The sequence below is a fragment of the Crocuta crocuta genome, unplaced genomic scaffold, assembly GCF_008692635.1.
Source record: "Crocuta crocuta isolate KB4526 unplaced genomic scaffold, BGI_CrCroc_1.0 scaffold233, whole genome shotgun sequence".
Classification (NCBI taxonomy): domain Eukaryota; kingdom Metazoa; phylum Chordata; class Mammalia; order Carnivora; family Hyaenidae; genus Crocuta; species Crocuta crocuta.
In genome coordinates, this window is record NW_027529526.1 from 4,957,793 (window position 1) to 4,980,529 (window position 22,737).

Genomic DNA, 22,737 nt, shown 5'->3' on the forward strand with positions numbered 1-22,737 from the left:
CCTTCAGGTCTGAGCTCTGTCACAAGATAGGTGCTTGTCCCTCAGGTGAGGCCTGAGGCTGACCACCTGAGCCTAGAACAGGGAGCGGAAGTTTAGCTGTGAGATAAAGTTTTAACTAGTTTGCTTAGCCACAGAGCCAAAGCTACATTCCCTAATCAGTTTTATTAGAATAAAAGTGCTATTTTAAACTAAAATCAAAAGTAATTGATGGAATGAAAAGATAAATGAATATAACATCTACCCACATGAAGCTGAGTCAAGGACTCAAAGGTACAGGTGAGAGTCAATTTATTCAATACAGAGTCCCTTAAAAGTCATTTTAAAGTAAATCAATTTTTATAAGTTAAGTTTTCTCTTACCTCCCACAGAGCTAATCCTTTATTCCCAGATAGATTAATCATCAATGTTCATTAATTTCCTATTGGTGGCTCCTGACATTTAAGCCTTCAATTTTTCCATACCCGCCAAGTAGTTAACTTATCTTAATAAACAATTCGTTAGGTGACTGGGGGCGGGCTCTTTTAGCAAAGCATGCTGTGAGCTTCTCTTGAGGGAGAGCAAGTCTTCCGTGAAAAACAGGTGACTCAGTCAGAAGAATGTCACTGATTACTCATGGGCTGTCTCATTTAATCTTCACAACAAGTCACTTAGAAGTAGAGAAATGAAGTAACTTGCCGAAGTTACTTGGCATATCCAGTAAGTAGCACTGTCAGGATCTCAACCTTGGCATGCCTCCAAACCCTACACTCAGTCCACTACCCCACAACACCTACATTCACAGAGATCCGTATGACCAAGACTGCAAGAAGTCTTGCAAGTCACTCGTCTACTGCTGATGTCCTCCAGGGCATGACTTGTCTGTCTCGGGGATGGGGAGTTCCTAAGGTAGCCCCTTCCATTGCAGGGCAGAGCTATTATTCCCCAGCTCCATTTTACGTAGAATGTCCTATAGGTTTGGCCCGCTGGCCTGAGGCCCTTTTTCCTTTCAGGTCCCCAAAACACAGAACTGTGGAGGTAGCAGAGTGTCCAGCCTCAGATTTAACATCCTCTCCTCCTCCAACTATTTCCCACACACCTTGATCTTCAGCCTTTCCCCCTTCCCTTTAGGAGTCTCCTCTGAGCACCATCATTACCAGTGATACAAGTGGGGTCTGGAAATGGACATAACATTCCAGGCTGGAGTAGACCAGTGCAGAGTCATGTGCTAGGTTATCACTGCCCTCATTGTAAGCACTGTTCTATCAGGTATTATTTTTGTGTGTGGTGGGGGTGGGGGCTGGAAAGAGCACCGCGCCTCTGCTCCAGAGCTTCCATAGTACAAACAATGTTTTTACCAAATTGCATTTCCTGAAATGCCAGCATCCCAGAATAAGTGAACAGGTGCTTTAAGAATAAAAAAGATCTGTTGTGACCACAGAAGTTTGGAATATACTGTTTAATAGTCATTCTTTAACAAATCCTTATTGAGTGCCTACTGTATGAGAGGTACTATTCTAGCCACTAGATGCATATCCATGAATTAAACAAAGCTAAATCCCTGTCTATGGAAGCTACAGATCAGACAAGAAATACTATGAATGTGTGAGGACCTTTTAGAAGATTTTCTCAATGTAAGGACATAGGCTTAATTCCCTTTATGTCAAGATACCCCCAATATACAATCCTGTTGTAATTATTAACATCCTCGGGAACCGTACTGGGTCACAAATATAGGAAACACACCCTTACACCACTGAATTCAAATCACCTTGCCTTCAGCCAATGTATCTCCTTATGTCACTACTGTCCTGTATGGAAGCATTCTAATGTAAAAAGAAGCTAATGATCAGCCAAAAAATATTGTAAGCACAGCAAACCCACTCCATAGGAGGGCACAGTGGACACCATGGAGCATACTAGGAGGAAAAGGGGCTTATCAGGAAGCTAATAAATATGCACAGGAATGCAGGACAGATGAGGGGAGGGAAGCCAGTGAGGGACCAAATTCTCAGAGAGGAGCCGCTGATGGGACTCAGCTCTCAGGCGAAGCATCAGTAACCCAGGTAGTCAGGCCTGGGGATGTACAGGCTTTAGCCAAGGAAGCAAAAGGACCAGATTAGGAATTCCACTGCAAACAAGATGAGGATGAGGGAAAAACCAGAATGGACCAGCACCCCCAGGGAATCAGCTACATAGTGCACAAGGCCCAGGCTCCTGACAGCCCAGGGAGCTTCCCCCAGAATTCTGACACGAGACTACAAAAAAGACACCCTCGCCCTTTGCCTTCTGGTAGAATGACTGCTTCCAAACCCAGCTGGCTACCTTTCACAATCAAACATAACTCTTCGATGTTAGCCCTTTCCATTGAATCTGGTACTTCCAGGCAAAAGGGCACAAAAGTAGCAAAAAAAAAAAAAAAATCATTGTAGGCACCTGTAGCCCTGCTCGAAAATTCCTTCAGGCTCCCCACTACTACCTCCTATATCCTTGCTCATCACTCCCTTGATGTTTTCACCCACTTTGGCCCCACGTTCCCATGTTCCACAGGGTCCCTCTGGAACTTGAGAACTCAGTTTGGAATGCCGGCCCAGCTTGTGCCGCCACCCACCCCTACACTTGACAGTCAGCATTTGTACATCAAGTTCAAGCACCAGCCCCCAGCCCCAGCTTTCCCCTCATCCCAGGCTCCTTGGACAGAGTGGCCTCTGCAGACTCTCTGGGTTGGGAGGGTGAGAATGCCTGGGGCCAGCTTCTCTGACTGGCAGGTGAGCCAGGTCGGAAGAACCTGTACCCTGTGCAAAATGAGCCAGACACAGAGGAAAGAGAAAAGGGAAGCCTCTGGGCTCTGCAGAGAGGCTGAGTTTAGAGAGAAGCTGATATGGGAAGGGACTTGCTATTTGTGGAAGGCGTTTATTTGGTGGTGGGAAAAGAATGGCAAATATGTAACACAATATTTCTGGAACTATAAATAACATGTAAATACCTTTCATAATGAAAACCGTATGCAATCTGCTTTCCTGGGAGGCTTTTACAATAGGAAAAGGCAAGAGGGGGAAATAACATATATTTAACTCACGCTATGTGCTAAGCTCTTACCATATGTCATTTGCGTAATCCTCTCCTTTCACTTCTGGGGGAGGTTTTCACTTTATACATGAAGGAAATGAGGCCTTTTAGAGGTTCAGGAAATTGACCAAGGGCTTGTTGTGAACCACAGTTTGAAAGTAGATCTGTCTGATTCCAAAGCCCTTGTTCGTTCTAGAATCAAGCAGGAGGCTGACTAAAGGCAGGGGCTGGACTATCTGACCTTTCCAGATTCTTTTCTATTGCCAGGACTTCCAGAATTGGCTCATTCCTTACAGGTGCCCCAAGTCTTTCAGGACAGGATGGATCCATTGTATGTACTGCGGGCAATAACCACACGAGGAAGATTTAAGGTGGTAGGAACAATACTCTAAGTACAGTTGGGAAATGTCAGCTTCTGCCATGGCCTTGCTGTGTGACCTTAGGTAAGTCTCTTCCCTCTCTGGGTGCCAGTTTTCACATCTGGAGAATGCAGACTGGGGCTAACTTGGGAATCCTCAAGCTCTGACAGTCCTGTCTGCTAGGTGCTGGAGTTCCCTTTGGCGATCTGAAGAGGGTATCTCCCAAGACAGGCACTTCAGAAAGGACCCAGTGCCTCAGCCCGCCCCCGCTCCCACCTCAGGAGGCTACACGAGTGCCCCTCCCTGCAGCCCAGCCTGTACTGACCTGTACCTCCCGGGTCAGGGCCAGCTCCAGCAGCTGGCCAAAGTGCTGGCCCAGTGTGCTCAAGGTCTCACTCACACAGGCCTTCATCGACTTCAGGACATGCTCATTCTCAACCTGGAGGCACCTGGGGAAAAAAAACCATGGAGTGGGCCACCAGAAGGGGCAGGTACTCAGCCCAGAGCCATGGCAGAAGCATGGCCTGGTGGTAGTGCGAGTAACCTAGGAAGAAGTCATCCGCTCCAGGGGAGCCAGAGATGGAATATTCCATAGCTGCCTTGTCCTCTGGCCTCGTCGTGTTCAGAGAAGTGCCAGCCGAAAATGGGAGCTAACAGTCCATGTCCCTAGGAAGAAAGGCCATCAGAAAGTGATCAAATCCATACCTTTGGGCTTCTCCCTGAGAGAAGTGAGTCCAGCACTCACTTTCAAAGTGTATAGCAATACCCATGACCTTCAAACAAATGGCCATCTAGGGGCACCTTGGTGGCTCAGTTGGTTGAGCATCCTACTCTTGGTTTCAGCTCAGGTCATGATCCCAGGGTCATGGGATGGAGCCTGTGTCCAGCTCCGAGTTGAGCATTGTGCCTGCTTGGGATTCTCTCTTTCTCTCCTGCCCTTTGCTCCTCTTCCCTTCTTATGCTCTCTCTCTCTCTAAAATTAAAAAAACAAACAGGGGCGCCTGGGTGGCTCAGTCGGTTAAGCGTCCGACTTCGGCTCAGGTCATGATCTCACAGCTTGTGGGTTTGAGCCCCGCATTGGGCTCTGTGCTGATATCTCAGAGCCTGGAGCCTTCTTCAGATTCTGTGTCTCCCTCTCTCTCTGCCCCTCTCCCACTCGCACTCTGTCTCTCTGTCTCTCGAAAATAAATAAACATTTAAAAAAATTTTTTAAATAAGGATAAAAATTAAATTAAATTAAAAAACAAACAAAACAAACAAACAAAAAAAAACAAAAAAAAAAAAGGAATGGCTGTCTACAATGACTGTCTACAGAAAGGAACCTTAAATTTTTTCTCTCCAGGCAGGAAGAACATAGAGTAGATCAGGTTTAAATTTACCCCTATGGCCTGAGAATGTTCCACTGGAAGGGCAAGGACCCCCTGAGGGCCTCAGGGATGCCAAGCCCTGTTTCTCTTGCAGGGCATGGGGGTTGGAAAAAGTAAGGAAGAATGTAAACAGAAACCTGGGTGTGTATACATGTGAGGCTAAGTGCCTATATGTTCTGAGTATAAGCCCATATATGTTTATGTGTGTGAGATATAGAGAAGAGAGTATGAGTGTTATTTCTGTGAACTCATGAGTGTGTGTTTAGATACCTGTGTATTGGCAGGTACGTGTCTGTGAAATCCTTGTCTGTGTGTATGTGAGTATAGGGTGTGAGAGTCTGCTTTCACCTTGCCTTGACTTTGGGGATGGAGGGGGGGCTTCCCAAAGCTATGGGAAACCCTTTTCTTTCTTTTCTTCTTCTTCTTCTTCTTCTTTCTTCCTTCTTCTTTTTTTTTTTTTTTTTTAACCAGCCCTCAATAATCCTCTTACTACCTATGCCTGGGCCTATCTCCTCTTTTACATTCCCCTTGGACCTGAAAAGGGGCAGAAAATCCCAAGGGAGTCTTTCAAGGTTGCTGATGAAAATTAGCGAAAGGAAATTTGCAGACCACCACCAGCCCTTACTGCTTTCACTCTCCCTCTGGAAGAAGATGCCAGCCCCTTCCCCTGCTTGAAGGCAGGCTATCCAGTCTTACCCAGCATCCAGATTTACCTCTCTGTGACTGCTGAGAGCTCTGAGCATTTCTCCATTAGCAGCTTCTCAATCTGTAGGAAAAATAGATCAAATTTACTCAATTCAGCAAGCATTGGGTCAGGATCAACTACTACATGGGACCTTCTGGGGCATAAAGATGGTGAATCAAATCATCTGATTTTGGAAATAGGCACATAAACTCTAACAGTGCTGTATGGATGGCAAAAGACACCATCATCAACTACTCTGAGAGCTCAAAAAAGAAAAACAAGCACTTAGTTATGCTGGGGGAATCTAAGAAGCTTCAGAGGGAAAGGGGCATTTGAGCTGGGCTTCAAAGGATAAATAGAAGTTTACGATCTGTGAAGTGGGGACAGGGAAAAGGGTAAAGCACTAAGATGGGAAGTGAATGCCAGAGGGGGATTTTCAGTGGTTCACTATAGGCTTGGAAAAGAAGATTCCAAATCAGAGGCTTTGGAATCAGAAAGACCTGGACTGAATTCTGGTTACGTCATTTACTGCATAACTTTGGGCAAATTACTTAGGATTTCTTGAGTTTGCTTCCTTTATAAAGTGAGGACAGTAATACTACTAATATTTTTCATCAACTGTTTTAATGCATTAGTCCTCACAACAGACCTATGAAAAAAGCACTATTATTATACTCATTAGGGTGACGGAACTGGGACACAGAGAAGGTATGTAACTTGCCAAGGTCACCCAGTGGAGCTGATATTTGAACCCAGACAGTCTGACATTCTAGTGGGTATACTGAACCACTGCATGGCTTCTCACAGTGGTTATGTCTGCTTCTCATGTCGCACAGGTTAAATGAGATGTGTGTGAAAACACCTAGCTCGATGCCTAGTACATGGTAGGTACTCAGGAAAGGTCCTCACTCTCTTCCCTGATGTTTGGAAGAGGAAGGAGGTCCTGGAGCAGAAAAAAGTTCAAATGTCACACATTTCACATCCACTCCTCTAAAAGGTATCTCCCTTCCCAGCGCCTGCACATGCCCCCCCGCCCCCACCAGCCCCCAGGGCGACTGACCTGGCCCATCTCCTGTGAGGAGCTCCTGCTGATGGCACTGTACTCACTGACCATGGAGCGGGCATGGCAAGTCAGACGCACACTCATGCTGTGGACACGTGCCCAGCGGTCCTGGGCCAGCTTCTGTGCGATCCTGCGCAGCTCAGTGCTGATGACCCAGCCCCTCTTGAGAAGTAGCTGCAGCGGGTCTCCAGGGCCAGGGCCGCCTGCCAGGATGAGGTCACTCTGTGCATCTTCCTCCAGGCTGATGGGCTTTGCCTGCAGGACGCACATGCACTCACACTCGGTCATGAGCTTCAGGTCCTCCATCCAGCGCTGGACCGAGTCCGCTGGCATCAGGTGCAGCCTGCAGCCGGGGAACAGGGCCATGATGGCTATCAACACTCCACGGTTTCCAGAGTTTCCATTTCCGGCCATCTGATGTTTACTAAACACCTACTATATGCTCATCACTGTTTCTTTTGTTCACTTACTTTAACCCTCTTGTTTTCCATTATCTCCAATTTGCAGATAATAAGACTGAGGCACAGGAGTTTTGGAAGCAGATGACCAGACAAACAACAGGCAATGAAGTCTGGCACAGTAGCAAGTGATATTTACAATAAGAAGAAAACGGAGAGACAAATGGACGGCTCAGTCAGTTAAGCGTCTGACTCTTGATTTCAACTCCGATCATTATCTCTTGATCTGTGAGTTCGAGACCCACATCAGGCTCTGAGGAGACTGCTTGGGATTCTCTTTCTCCCTCTCCTCTCTCTGCCCTTCCCCTGCTCTCTCTCTCTCTCTTTGTCTCTCTCTTTCAAAATAAATAAACCCAAAAAAGAAGAAGAAAATGGAAATGGCCTAAATATCAACTACTGGTTATGTTGTTATGTAAGCTATGGTACAGCTACATGGTCGTCTACACAGCGTGTACTTATTTAAAATAATGCTTTCAAAGAGTGCTCCAAAACTAACATGATTAGAAAGGGGATAGAGAAGCTGGGCAAATATACGATCATTGTGCTCCAGAGATAGAGAATTAAAGCAACCTGACTGAAGAACTTGTAAGAGGCAAGAAAGAACTAGTCACTCACTCACTGATGCATTCACTCCATAAACACTACAGCGGACAGCTATTATTTCTGTCCCTCTAGCATCCCTCCTACTCCTTCTGTCAATAACAAAGGCAAGTTACACTGCTGCCTCTTGATGAGACAGCCTGGGCTTCAGCTGTTCCTTCCTCCCAAACACAGGGGTTGCGAGGCCGCTGAGTCACAGCACCTGGTACCAGCACGTGGCACAGAGGAAGCGTGGGTGCCGGGCCGGGAAGCGCTCTGGACCCCTCAGGTGGGACACACTCACACCCCCTTCCTTCAGGCCTAGAATCAAAAGGACCAAGAAGAGCTAGGAAGGGAGAAAAAGAGAATCAGTGCCACCAAATGCCTCGGGCCTGGGCCCTTCCCGGGAGGCCTGATTCGATCCCAAACTCACATTTTTGTCACCCCCTCCACCCCCATCTCACATGGAGGTACCCTCCAATCTTGTTAAGATCTTTAAGAATTAGAAAGAAAGTGGGATTTCAGAAGCTGTGTTAATTAAAATCCTAGTTGATTTATCGCTTGGCTGGTAAGAGGAATGGAATGACAAAACTATTGATTTCTCTAGTCTCTGCATTATTTGTGCCTATGAGGGTCTGTGTTATGGATATGAACTCATTTGGGGTGTCTGTCTATATTATCTGTATGCCGGTGTCTGGGTGTCTGGCTTGGAGCTTGTATATCTCTACCTGCGCAAATAGTCAGCTGATTGTGTGTGTTTACAAGCCTTGCATCAGATAAACTCGATGACTAAGAACAGCAGGGATGGGGCTTGAGCGTGGGCTGCATTTAATGACTCAATTCCAAAGAAGAAAAGTATAGAAAAGGGACTGAGGAAAAGTACCTTTGCAGTGGAGAACTCTGACGCATCACCACCCTACTCAAGTGATCAAAACGCACCTGCTGACCAGCGTGTTGACAGCATGTGCTTCCGACATGATGTGATGAGAAAGGCTCCTTCTCCCCAAATGCATAACGTTAGTCTCGTCATGGGAAAGGCATCAGGGACCGACTGAGGAACATTTTACAAAGTACCTGACCAGTACTCCTCAAAACTGTCAGCGTCATCACCAACAAGGAAACACTGAGAAACTGTCATAGAGTAGAGGAGACAAAGGAGATGTGATGACAAACTCTAACAGGGCATCCTGGATGGGATCCTGAAACAGAAAAGCACCTACGTGGAAAACTAGTGAAAGCCGTATAAAGTCTGGGGTTTAGTTAATAGTCATAGACCAACAATGTTTCTTCCGTTGTGATAAATGTACCAGCGCTCGCAGAAGGTGTTAACAATCAGGGGGACTGGGTGCGGGATGTACAGGAACAGTCTGAACTATCTGCAACTTTCTGTAAATCTAAAACTATTTAAACATTTTTATGTTTCTTTTTTTAAATAAAAAAATGATGCTTGGGGAGAAATGTGGACTCCAGCTGACAGGCCTAAAGGTTCCTTATTTCATTCCCCGCAGGAAGAAGTGCATTACTATTGCTTCCTCCCCAACCAGAAGCACAGGCTGAGACTGGCTGTCTCTCTGGCTTTGTGTCATGAGCCTCATGGGAAGGGGACCTAGAGAAGCCAAGCTCCACTGGAGTGGACAGGGAGGTGGAACCTGGTCAAGGAGCCAGGAATGAAAAGCTCCCTCAAAGAAGCTGGAAGTGGAAGGAAATAGGGTCCCCAATTGGGCTAGGGGATGAAAGCTGTACTCAGGAGAAAGGAACATGGCAAGCCTAGTGGGCTGTCTTCCATTTGGTCCTATGATCTGCTCTAGAGCCCGCCAGTGGGTGCATCTCAGGCAGGCCTCCAGGACCCACATCCTCTGTGCTTAGCTACCTCAGGGACACTCGCTCTGGCGGAGTCAGGTCCTCAGATGTCCCCTGGTGATCCGGCTCCCTCCTTAGCTGCCTGAATAGGCTTTGAACCAGAGCTTCCTCAGGACGGAACAGACTACTATGTAAGAGCCTTGAGCAAGAAAAGCTTCCACAGACCAACAAGGCTTGCACATTAACATGTGGAGGGCATAAAGAGCTGGCCCTGTCGCTCATAATCTGTGGGCTGAAGGCAAGCTGCTGCTGCTTTTTTTTCCTTTTTCTGAAATTTTTATTGAAATAACATTACATAAAGGTGAACAAGTTATAATATCAGGATGCAGTCTGATGAATTTTCATAAGGTCAACACACTCACGTGTCCAGGAAGCAGATGAGAAAAATTACCAACATCTCTGTAGTCTCCCTTGCGCCCCCTGCTGGTCACCCCCAAGCAGGAAAACCGGTATCCTGACATTTTTTTAAAAAATTTTTAACAACGTACGTTAATCTTTTCAGTATATTTCTGAACGTCTCTGACCCTCAATTTCTTTATCTGTAAAAGTATAATAATAAAATCTTCCACACAAGGTAGATGAAGGAATTAAATTAAACGGTGAGCGTGAAGGACTTAGGATCTCACATAAAGAAATGTTCAAAAATGTTAGTTCTCTTTGCTGCCCTTCCCCCCACGTAACACTTGAGCAACTACAGTAATTACTGTAATAGTGGCTAGAATATATTGAGTACATTCCACATGCTGAACACTGTGCTAAGTGCTTTACATGGATTTTTTAATTTACTCCTCAAGACAAGTGTCTGAGCAAGTATTATTTTCCCCATTTCCAGATGAGGAAACTGAGATGCAAAGAAGTAAAATCACCCAGGTGGAAAGTATGTAACATTGAGACAGAAACCTTATCTCTATCACTCCAGAGTCTGTGTTAAACTTAACCTCTTTGCTTTACTGCTTCCCACTCTGGATATGCATGAAAACAAAAACAAAAACAAAAACAAACACACACCAAAAATAAAGGAAGAAGAAGTCGACATAGAGCAGCAGAGAGCAAGATGAGACAGCCTTCACACTGGGAGACAGGAAGGACAATTTTCCCAAGCAAGGACTTCTGGGACTACTTATGAGCAACAGGAAGATAAAAGGGAGCTGTCAGCCACTAACTCTGCCTAAAGCTCCGGGGTAGAGGGTGGACCAGGACCCTGGGCCCCAGAGATGCAATTGCTGCTTTCAGGCCAAACCTACTCCTGCCTGTCCCATCATGGGGTCCGCCTTCCAGGGTGACAGCCACAGAGATGAGGACAGACAGGGGTGCCTTTGGGGAAAGCAGAATCTGCTTTTCTTTAAGAATGAGCTTAAAATAACTTCTATTTCTAGAGATTGTTTAAACAGATACCTCCTCTTTCTCCCCCAAGGAGCAAACAAACATACTGGGAAGAATAAACTGAGAAGATTAGTAAACACATGGATCCCTGCCTCCTCTTAACCTCGTCCAGTGACTGGGCCTCGGGCTCCATCAAGCAGGCCCCTTAGGTCCAGGGCCAACTCCAATAGGGATGGGAGGACATCAAAAGGGTTTTAACCCCCTAGCAGGTCGAGGGGAAAGTGGGCTGGCTGCTCAAGGCAAGTATATGCCTCCCACCCAGCCTGACTTTACCCAGTATGCTTTGTACCCAAGCTATCCAAATTATAACTGAATCGTTGGGGTTGTAATAGAATTGTGTTTGGAAAAAAAAAATTTTTTTAATTTTAAAAAATATATAGAATTGTATGAAAAACAGTTCAGAAGGCAGAGGAAAAGGGAAAGTAAATAAAAACCACCAGTAATAATAATTAGTATTTATTGGATCCTTAGAGTACCTCCAAGGGTTGTGCAATTATCATGCATTGTTTTATTCTCACAATAACTTAAGTGTACTTTTTCCTTGTCTCCACTTTACAGATGAAAACACAGAGGCACAGAAGACTTACATGACTTAAGAGAGCCGGAGCTCCCTGCAGGCAACCTGAATCTAAAGAGTATCTACCTACTGGCTACACTCTATAGTTCCTCCCCCGGTCTCTCTCTCCCACCAACTTTGAGATGTCCTCGAAGGCAGGCATTGACTTAGCTCAGCATCACCAGCACTCAGCACAAGGCCTGACACATAGTATGGATCAATAAATATTTAACTGATCAAGTAAACCAGAAACTGCCTAGGAAACATGGAGTGTAAGCCTTGCCACACCAGCTGGAAACATTTCCTGAACTTACTGGGGTGTTATAAGAGGAGCATGAGGGGCGCCTGGGTGGTTTAGTTGGTTAAGCGTCCGACTTTCGCTTAGGTCATGATCTCGCGGTTCGNTCACCCAGTCCTCTGTTCTGGACTACATTTCAGGAGATATGGGTTCTATCTTTGTCTGGGATGTCAGACAAAGCATAGGTGAGTTCCCCGCAATGAGGTACAGTTTAAGAGTTGGGGAAGTACGTTCCACAAAAGACACCATGATAAAAATTTTTCTTTTAATTTTTTTAAGTTTATTTCTTTATTTTGAGATAGAGAGAGTGCACGAGCACAAGCAGGGGAGGGACAGAGAGAAGGAGACAACATCCCAGGCAGGCTCTGTGCCATCAGTGCAGTGCCCGATGCGAGTCTCAAACTCACGAACCATGAGATCATGACCTGAGCTGAAAGCAAAAGTTGGTTGCTTAACAGACTAAGCCACCCAAAAACAAAAGTTTTTGTTTTAAATAGAAATACTTGAGGGGCGCCTGGGTGGTTCTGTTGGTTAAGTGTCTGACTTTTGATTTTTGCTCAGGTCATGATCTCATGGTCTGTGAGATCAAGCCACGTACTCTCAAGGATGGAGCCTTTTGGGGATTCTCTTTCCCTCTCTCTCTGTCCTCCCCCTGCTCACTTGCTCTCTCTCTCTCTCTCTCTCAAAATAAAGAAATAAACTTGAAAAGACAAAAAGAAATAAGAGAAAACGAAATACTTGAAGCAGGTGTCAATAAAATCAGAGAAACCTTCCGTACAAGCCATTTTACTAACATTCCAATATTCTACTGAGCAGTGCTCTGGTTGCATAAAGCATGGGCCCTTAATGACCACTGTCCCAAGTCTCAGAACTTCTAGGCAAATGGTAAGGTGTGACTATCTACACTCAAGCCCTGGGGGAGTGGCTGAAGGGAGCTCCTCGCTCCTACAGGAAGTGCCTGTCCCCATATGACACCAGTAACAAACAAAATAGCCTCACCCCAATTCAATAAGGCTTAAAACACTAAGTAGTAACTGCTCCACCTGATTCATTGAAACGCTATCGATGTTGACCATGTGCCAGGCTTTGTGCAGGCGATCCCTGCCCTTAGGACACTCACACCATCTAAGAGGAGAGACAGACACAAATAAATATAACCCAAGCACATTCTCATCCCAACACCATCTCAAGCATTTCCAGGCATCCCCACTGTTCATCTCCTACACAGGTGGCCCTTGAACAACCCAGATTTGGACTACACGGGTCCACTTAAGTGTGGATTTTTCTTTTAATAATACAGTACTGTAATGTATTAGCTCTTCCTTATAATTTTCTTAATAACATTTTCTTTACTTTATTGTAAGAATATAGTATATGATAAATATAACCTACAAATTATGTGTTGATCAACTTTATGTTATCAGTAAGGCTTCCAGTCAATTAAGCTATTAACAGTTAAGTTTTGGAGGGGTCCAAAGTTACATGCAGATTTTCAACTGTGGCGGTGGGGGGAGGGTGTCGGTGCCCCACACCCCTGCATTGTTCAAAAGTCAACTATAGATTCTCCCCAATATCTATCATCTTTTCACCCTTACACTGAGTATTACCCTAGCTGTCAGGTCTTGCCAGGCCCACCCAGCATGGCTACCTTTCCTTCTGGACACCATCATGCTGTCTGACTCCACTAGACATCTCAGGCTGCTCACAGCCACCATTTAGTCTCTTATTGCTGCATCTTCTGGATACCATCGTGCCACCATCAGCACCAGGCATGCCACTGGGTCTTCTAAGCATCATGTAGCTTCTGTTTGGTAGCACTGTTCCCATGAGAGTGCGAACTCTGGAGCTGGATTGCCTGGATTAAATCCCAGAGCATCCCAGAGCGGGTCACTAGCTACCTGCATAGCTTTGGGCAAGTTACATAACCTCTCTGTGCTTCAGTTTCCTCAGTGGTGGAAAGGAGATGATAATAGCACCTTGCCCTGAGGCTTTCTGTGATTATTAAGTGAAATGGATATATATATGCAAATATATGTATGTATATTTGCTAAGAATAATGTCTGACAGGAGGTATCATATGTGATAGTTCTTATTAGAGCAGTTTCAATTAAAGCAGCTGTATCATCAGAACTTAATTAGTTAAAAGTAGAGAAATAAGGAAAATTCTGGGAAGATGGCAGTAGTGACAGCAGTTTTTAAGTTTTTTTAACGTTTATTTATTTTTGAGAGACACAGCATGAGTGGGGGAGCGGCAGAGAGAGAGGAAGATACAAAATCTGAAGCAGGCTTGGGGCTCGAACCTACGCACCATGAGATCATGACCTGAGCCAAAGTCAGACACTTAACCAACTGAGGCACCCAGGCACCCCATGACAGCAGTTTTTAAATCTAAATCTCCACATGAAAAGTTGACAGAGCAACAAAGATAACAAAACCAAAACCCTCTGGATCAAAACTAGATGATAAAATATCCCCACAAAGCTCAAAAGACAAGCAGGCGGGGACCAAACACTAACAGCTGCAAGACCTGCTCAGGATCATCCGTACAAGAGGAGCAAGGAGGACCCAGGAAGATAGTGTTTGATGCATATGAGGGCCAAGAGTCGCCAGGATATTTATTGGAAAGCACAGCATGACAGAAGAGTGGCTGAAACCGGAAAGGGATCTCCCTCTCCAATAGCAAGTGAGTAAAAGGCACCTACTAGGAACTCTCAAAACTAACCCAACAGGAATCTCTTCTACAACAACGTGCCATATTAAGAAGAAACTTCTGGAGGCAAAATCAAAATTGAGCAGGACAGGGGCCTCAGAGACAAAGGCAAGAGATGTTCACTCAGATCCGTGTAGGAGATGAAAGCAGAGCTAGGAACTCTGGGAAAGCAGAGCACCCTACTTTGAACCTTACACAGAAACAGAAGAAAATGGAGCTCTATGAATTTAGAACAGTTTTCCTGAACCCCGCCTCCCTCAAAAAGTTCATGCAAACTCATTTCACATAAAAATGAGCAACACAAAAATTATTCAGGTCTCATCCCATGCATGGTCATTTTAGAAAGAGACGAAATAACAAAATTATCCCTACAATTAGAAAATGCCAGGAAAATGTACTCACAAAACAGAAGGAAACTAAAATGTGTATACGATTTGAAAATGAGCTTAACATTTTAAAAAATGATATAAGATGTGAAAGAGAAGCATGAAACCTCAGCTATCTTAACTAAGAAAATAATTAGAAATAAAAAGAAAATGCCATTTTAGAAACAAAGACGATACAAGATGAAAACATGAGATAATGCCTTATGAAAATCAAACGCACAAAAGGAAAGAATGTTTTAAATTAAAAGAAAAGACAGAAATTAAAAGGATTTGTGAGAATGTGGCAAATATTAAAGAAAGGCAGATAAGATCCAATACACATATAATAAGAGTTCCTTTGGAAGGAACCCAAAACACAGCATCAAAATACATGTGAGAAGCTATAAACTAGGAAAACATTCCTGCGGAAAAAATATTGTTTGAACTACATATTGAAAGGGCATACTCCATACATGGAAAGAAACATATGACACATATTCTACTAAGATTACTGGACTTTTAAGAAGAAAGAAAGGAAATGCTTTGTGCATCTCAAAATAAGTGCATGTTACTTGTAAGGGACAGGAGGTTATGTTATCATCAGAATTTTGGGTGTGAAAGTGATGCTTTATACTAGAAATTAAGTAGAGGGACATATTTTAAAAATGCAGGAAAAAAAAATGTGAGCCTTTACATTCCGCAAAATTACTTTCGAGTATGAGGTGAGAAGGAAGCAATGCTAACAGTGATGCTGGAGGACAATCGTTCCCAATCGCCCTTGAACTTGAAGGCTAGATCCTGATTCACACAGATGATGAATGAGCATGGACAAAGTAGAGCCCCAGAGTCTTCACTTCGGCCACAAAATGGAGAGGCCAAACAAGTCCAGAAGACAGTTGCATTTGAGGCATGTTGAGTTTAGTGAGCCCATTTCTTCTTTGGTGTCCAGTCCCTTTCTCCAGACTGTCCTTCTGTAGCCCTTCATTCCAGAAACATCCAGGCACTCCCAGCATCTGTGCAGGATATGTGGCCCAGACACTCACACAAATCCCACCATGAGTGTTCACTCAATAGATATTTCCTTAGTCTCCACTGTGTGCAGGAACTGTTCTAGCTGCTTGGGACACACACGTGAGCAACACAAACAGATATATCTGCCTCTCCCCCTAGAGCAGGGGGGAACAAATACAATAATAATAAATACAAGTGAGAACGTATATGGTATGTTAAAAGCAGATAATTTCTATCAGAGTTAGAGTAAGTACGGATGAAGGGTGCCTGAGTGGCTCAGTCGGTTGAGTGTCTGACTTCAGCTCAGGGCATGATCTCATGGTTTGTGGGTTCAAGCCCCACATCAGGCTCTGTGCTGATGTCTCTTTCTCTCTTTGTCCCTCCCCCCGTCGCGCTCTGTCTCTCTGTCACTCTCTCTCTCTCTCAAAAATAATAAACATTTTTAAAAAAATTTTTTTAAAGAGTAAGTATGGATAAGATTGTTCGTGTGGGAGTCAGGGAAGTTAGTGCCATTTTAAACAAGTGGTCAGGCTCACTGAGAAAGTAAGATGTGAGCAAAAGCCTCAAGGTGGTGAGAGAACCAGGCTCACTGAAGTATGGGTACTGAGCAATCCAGGCAAAGGGCTCAGGCAGTGCAAATTCCCTCCTTGGGAGCATGCCTGGTTTGTCTGAGAAACAGCAGGGAGATGAATGTGGTTAGAGCAAGAGTAGATTAGGAAGATGTGAGCCTTGGAAGCTACCGGGAGCACCCAGGCTTCTTTCACTCCTTCCTGAACACTGAAGGAATCTTGTCACCACATGTCAGCTGGGTCCACCAAGCCCCTATGCCTCTCTCCAACCCAACCCGGAAGGCTCTCTCACTAAGGGCTTTGTAAAAACAACACATAAATTCATTTAACCTACCCTCTGCTATGCAGTGAATTGTAAACTGTTTACTAAACAGTTAATTTAAGTGTAATTATTTATGCAACAAACTATAAATAATTTACAGTGTGGTTAGGGTATTAACTTCCAACCCCTCCTCACTAAGGCCCTGGTGAAGCCCCAGCCACTTGGGACTCAGGGAAATGTTGCTTCTCTGATCTTGTTCAAATCTCCCAATGGCTTCACTGTCCTGCTTCTGATCCGGCCTGAATCCCACACTGAGCTGCTTTTGCTATCTGGGCATCGGCACCCTGCAACGCTCCATCTGCAACTGCTCCAAGTTCACGTTGAAGGAATCGGCAGGCTCACAGAAGTCCTATTCCCAACTTGCAGCTGACCCACCTGGGCAACGTGAGAACCAGGAAGGAGGCTTTCTCTCCCTACAGTGGACTCTGTGAAATGCCTCTTGCATCCACCTATTATGCTGGGGCTGGTCTCTTCCCCTGTACGATCTTTTGTGCTCTCTGCCATGTTCTGCGGGTACCCTCTGTTCCAAGCTGTAGCACTGGGAAGAGTTTTCAGACTGTTTTCCAGAAATCCCCACTTTCACTGTCCATCCTTACCCACTTTGATATATGTCCTCCACAGCATTTTCTGTTCATTAAACTGTCCAGTATAACATGGTAAGAGAGTTGGTCCTACATTTCAGATACTTCCAGGAGTATGGGTTAGGGGAAATGGGGTCCACCGATGTACCCCGACGCTAATAACTAGGAGTAATTTGTGAAGGGGGCATGGATGATGTCACTATAGGCACTTTGCTCCATCCATTTCTCCAGGTTGTGGCCTTCCATCAATCTATTGGAGGGTTTGAAGGCAGGGAAGAGATCTGACCACTCTAAATAAATCAACTAAAAAAAAAAAATCTAGCATAGTTCCAAATGTGCTATAAAGAAAACTTTGTTGAGTACCTTGTGTGAGCCGAGTACATATCAAGTGCTTGCACATACAATCTCTGTCTTGTATTCTCAGCAATAGTATTTAATACCCCACTTCACAGAGGAGGGGAAACTGAGGCTCAGATGAATTCCTACAGCTTGTCAATGGCAGAGCCTCAACTTTCCTCCAGGCCTCCTAACTCCAAAGCCCGTGCCGTCACCACTTCCCAGTTCGTCCGGTACCCCAGTGGGGTGCGTTGTTGTTTCTGTTTCAGAAAGCCAAGGAACATGAATTTGGCTCCAGGTAACTATTTCCAATTCAATAAGCCAATATGTTCATTTGACAGCTGCCCACTCCTGATGAGTCAGAGCCCATCTTGCTAACTCTGTTGAATGCAGGCATTTTAGATGTCCCCCAGGGGATAGGGGGGGCTGCTAATTAACATTCCCTGGCCTTTCATTAACTAAAGAATGACTCATTTCTCAACAACCTCTTAAAAGGACACACGTGTGTATAGGCATTGCCAGTGTACCCAGGGGAGCCAGTTATGACGGTACTAACAGCAAGAACACCTCGTGAGACGCCGTCACCCGGGGCCTCATAGCTGTGTACCCTTGCACATGACATTTGCCTGCTTGGAGCCACAGTTCCCTGGCCTGCTTTCCCCTCATTCCCAACCACTGTCCCAGCCACAATGAGTTAGTTCTTTCACTCCCTCTGCTGTGACTTCCAGCAGCCCAGCCTTTGCATACGCTGGCCCCTCACTCCCCATCTCCTCTTCACCTTGGTGATGCCTCCACAACCTTAAAATCTGCCTAAATGTCTCTGCTGAAGTAGGTTTCTCTGACTCCTTAGTTGAGCTTATGTCCCACATGTCTGTTGCACCCTGTCTTTCCCCCATTGTGACTCAGGTCTCAACTGTTTCAGTGCTGAATTAATACTAACAATTAATTCATCCACCAGACTACAAGGGCAGGGCTTCTGTCTGTCATGTGCTCCCTACATGTCACCCCGAGCAGTGGACCGGATACGCTGAGGATGGGGTGCTCGGCATATGTGTGTGACACTGAACTAAGCAGGAAATGGGAGTAACATTATCCAGTACCACTGTGCTGCCTCACTGGCTTGTTGTGAGGGTCAAGATGAAACCCGTAATCATTACCACCAAGCTTTACTGAGGCTGGGCTTCGTGCCATCTCTTATGTGGATGGCTTCAGGTGGATTATCTTATTTATTTCTCGTAATGCACCGAGGAGGGGATTCTTACTGTCTTATTTTTACAGTTGAAGAAACCCATTCTTGGAGAGGGAAAGTGAACCCTGCAACATCACCCCGCTTGTAAGTGGCAGAGCTTGGCTCTGACCCAGCCCATCACACGCCAGACCCCACATGCTTAAGTGCTACTCTAGACTCTAGCAGAGGCCATGCCCTGTCCAAAGGGCACATTTAGCACTGTCGGGTAATAATTATACATGCATTCTCACACAGAGCTCAGCTTTAGTCTGCCCTCAGCCTTCGCGGCTATAACACAGGACCTGATGTGTAGACTGAAAAGGGTTGAGCTTTGTCTTTCCCTTTATGTTCTCTTCCTCTAAGGAGAGTCTTTTCATCTGCCAAAGTGGGGATCGTTTAGGAGAATTCACAGATGGAATGTGTCAATTGTTATCCTGGTACCTCTGATAGTGCTTGGAAATTCCGGTGACAGTAGAAAATCACTACTAGAGGGTTTCCAAGAGCCAGTCTACGCTATGGGCAAGCATCCATAGACTCAACAGCCTCCAGACCCCACCACTAGGACTCCTCTCCTCCACCACACCCTTGCTCCAACCTCCAAGAGCTCCAACCTCGGGCTCTGACCAACGTTCTCTATTCCCAGTTGTGGGCAGACTCAGAGGACCAAAGATCCTTCACCTCAGGCTGCACTGGCAAGGCTGCCCTCCTAAAGCACCCCTAGAGGCAGAGGCCAGAAGCTGCCTGTCCTACCGAGCCCTACGCCCAGCGCGTGGTGGGGCCAAGCCTGGGGCCCTGATGTTCCAGCATTTTCTGTGTACCTGCTCACCAGCCTGTCTTAGGAGCTGAGGACAAAGCCAACCAGGAGAAAATTCCAGCACTCACGGAGCTCAGCTAGGACCCTGAGCAGGCAAGAAAGTACCAGGAATCCACTCTAGTAGTCATTTCAATGGGAACCAATGTACAACGAGGCAGGCAGTGTTGTAAGCCCTCTGCAGGTATTATCTTTTTTAATCCTCCCCACGAACCAGAGAGAGAAAACTATTATCGTCCCCTTTCAGAGACGGGCAGACTTCTGTCAGGAGAGGTCACGTGGTGGTAAGTGGGGGAGCCATTACCCAGACCCAGTCGCTAGAGTTTAGAGTCTCTGCTCTTAACAACTAAACACCGCAGTGCCATCACGAAGCCATCAAGAAGCTGTGAGCAGGACAGCCGAGGACCGCAGGAGACAGAGGGCCTGACTTGGCCTGGGAATATGTACACAAAGGAAGTGACATTTGCCCTGGTTCTTAGAGAAGAGGAGCTGGCCAGGATGACAAGGGCAAAGAGACCTCCACGCAAGTGTGGAAAAGCCTAGAGGCATAAAAATAGAGACAGGACAAGGAGTTTCACTGGATTCAAGCATGGGGCCGGGCGGGGGACTCTCTGAGGGAGTGGCCAGGAAGGGCCTAAAGGGAGACACAGGCCAGGAGATCCAAGACCCTGATTTGATTAGGAATTGGGGTTTAATCCTAAAGACAATATGCAGCCACTGAAAACACTGTAGAGCAGGGCAGTGACATAACTGTGCAGAGAGTCAGTAGAAAACTGGATAGGAGCAAGGTTAACTACGAGACAGAAGGCTGACCTACCAGGAGACGGTGGGTATAAAACAGCGAGAAGATGGAAGCCTGAACTTGGCAGTGACACAGGAGAGAAAGAAGTGGGTGGTTTGGGAGGGAGAAGAGAGGATGTGAGGGTGAAGGAGGAAAGGTAACGCGGGCTCCTGGGTGTCAGGCCTGGGCGACCCGTGCTGCCCTGGCTGAGATAGAAAACCCATTGAGCGAAGAGCTAGTTCTCATTTTGTTTGGTTTTAGGGGAGGACGACAAGTGGGGCACACAAGGCCACAGCTGATGTTGGGGGTAGGCCCTACAGAGAGGTCCATCAAAGAGGCCCCAAGCTCTCCTAAGGAGGAGACTAGGCCCGGTGAACCCAGCCAGGCCCCGCCACAAGCCGGGTCCACTCCCAGCCTCGGCCACTGTGCCGCCACATAATGAGCTCCTCTTCTCAATTTTAGAGTCTAGGGACTGCAGCTCATTAAGGTTTGGCCTGTGTTAGAGCCGAGCATCCCATAATTGCATAGCTTGCCTGACTCTCTGTCATTAGCTCTCTGGTTCCCTGGGCTCCACCTCCCCTACTGGATTTGCTGCTTGACCCCAACACAGAACGTCTGGCTAAACAAGGCAGCTCTCGCTGCGCAGTGGGGACAGCCTGCTGTCCCTGAACCTCAGAGCTCCAGGGGTCAACCGTCCTCGGCCGTGAACCTCGAGCTGCCATTCCCCTGTGCATGAAATCTTTCCTTTACAAGTGCAGACGGCTGATCTGATTACTCACACAGAGGAAGGGAATTGAAAATTAAGGTCAAAGCAGATGGACTGGCAATGAGTCACATTCCCTTCATGGTGGAAAACCGCTGCCGTCAGGACGCGTTAGGGGCTCTGGCCAAGGAACCTGAGGGGCTGGGGGCCAGGACTGGGGTTGGGTTTTCTCGGTCTCCATGGTGAACTGGATTCTGAGCCTGAGGCTGTCAAGATTGCCCCCATGTGTGGGGAGCGGGGCGGGCATCCCAGACAGTGAATGGGGTTCCTGGGTGCCGCCCAGTTCTCATCGGAGTCTCTGAGAGAAACAGATACCTACTCCCTGAGTAATCCTCTTACTCTCCGATGGCAGCTTTCCTGGACATCTGGAAGAAGGTGACCAAGACCTAAAATCTGGGTTTTCTGCAGTCTGGCAGATTCCAGACACAAAGCCAGATGTAACCACAATCATCTCTACATACCAGGGTACTGGTAGGATGATTTTTTTTAAGCTGGAATTATCCAGGGTGGAAGTGGAACAGGGGAAGGGAACAGCATAGTCTTGTATCAAGAAATTGCCAGTATGAAAACAATGGGACCCTTAAAGTATCTCTGAAGTCAGAGGGATTTAACTACCCACACAGAAAGCAGGGAGGCTTATCAACAATAGAGCACCCTCAATGTACCAACCACTCTCTCCTTCAGCCCTTAATAGCACTCCGATGGCTGGAGATTACCATCCCCGATTTATGGATGTAGAAACAGGCTTAGAAGCATTACATAACTTGTCTAAGACCTCACTGCTAATAATGATAATAAAGCTAACATTTATCAAGTGTTTATTACATTCTGGGCACTGTGCTAAAGGCCTGCTTCCATCTTGATTGTTTACTTAACCTTCAAAATAATCCCATGAGGTCCACATAACTGAGATTTGGGAGGTTAAGTGACTTGTCCAAGGTTACGCCGTGGATAAGTAGAAATAGGAATCTAGACAATCTGAGACCAGAGCCTTGCTCTTAACAAGTATGCTATGCTCTTTGATGTCTTCAAACCCTCAAATGCACAGCCAGGACCATCTCTGCTATGATAGACAGCCCTTATGTGACATATCGATGCCTTTTTAAAGCTTATAATCATTTAAAGACTATAGCATGTCTGGTCATTTTTCAAACCTTTGTCACATTTCTTTCTGGGAGAGAACTGAGTGTGTGTTGTTTACATTCAGAACGGAACCCCTGGCCCAGTGGCCCCATCATTACATCTCTGACAGGATTGCACCAGAAATACTACCAGAGCAGGGAAGCCAGGGAGACATGCACACGGGGTGGGGAGTGACCCTCTCAAGACTTTCAGCTGCAGAGAGGTCCCCTCCCATCCCTCCTTGCCCTGCCTCTGCTTTTGTCTCAGATTTCCCCCTTCATTCATAGAAGCCCAACACTGGGGAAAGGTAACCGTGACTCACCCTTCAGATGCCAAAGTGAACAATTTTTTCCAGCTCATCAGACCCACACCATGGCCCCCAGATGCTGGTACCAGTTTCTCATCCCCAGCTAATCCTACTGGCCTGGCATCTGCTGTTCCCCAAAACCCCGGGGGGGTTGATAGTTTATGGAGATCTATGCCTC

At 46.1% G+C, this 22,737-nt stretch overlaps 1 protein-coding gene across 2 annotated transcripts in view; it reads right to left on the reverse strand.

Annotated features, from left to right (window-relative positions):
- The window catches only part of INSC (INSC spindle orientation adaptor protein), a 90,209-nt gene that overhangs the window by 60,030 nt on the left and 7,442 nt on the right, over nucleotides 1-22,737 (reverse strand). Inside the window, exons 1-4 of one of the 2 annotated variants that reach the window (XM_077761056.1) lie at nucleotides 22,575-22,700; nucleotides 6,517-6,862; nucleotides 5,485-5,537; nucleotides 3,730-3,853 (exon numbers count right to left, since the gene is read on the reverse strand). In XM_077761056.1, coding sequence (XP_077617182.1) covers nucleotides 3,730-3,853; nucleotides 5,485-5,537; nucleotides 6,517-6,862; nucleotides 22,575-22,612 — 561 coding nt within the window. In that variant the 5' untranslated portion in view covers nucleotides 22,613-22,700. Of the gene's footprint in view, nucleotides 1-3,729; nucleotides 3,854-5,484; nucleotides 5,538-6,516; nucleotides 6,863-22,574; nucleotides 22,701-22,737 lie in introns of those variants that run through there. The other variant, XM_077761055.1, reaches the window with a different exon arrangement.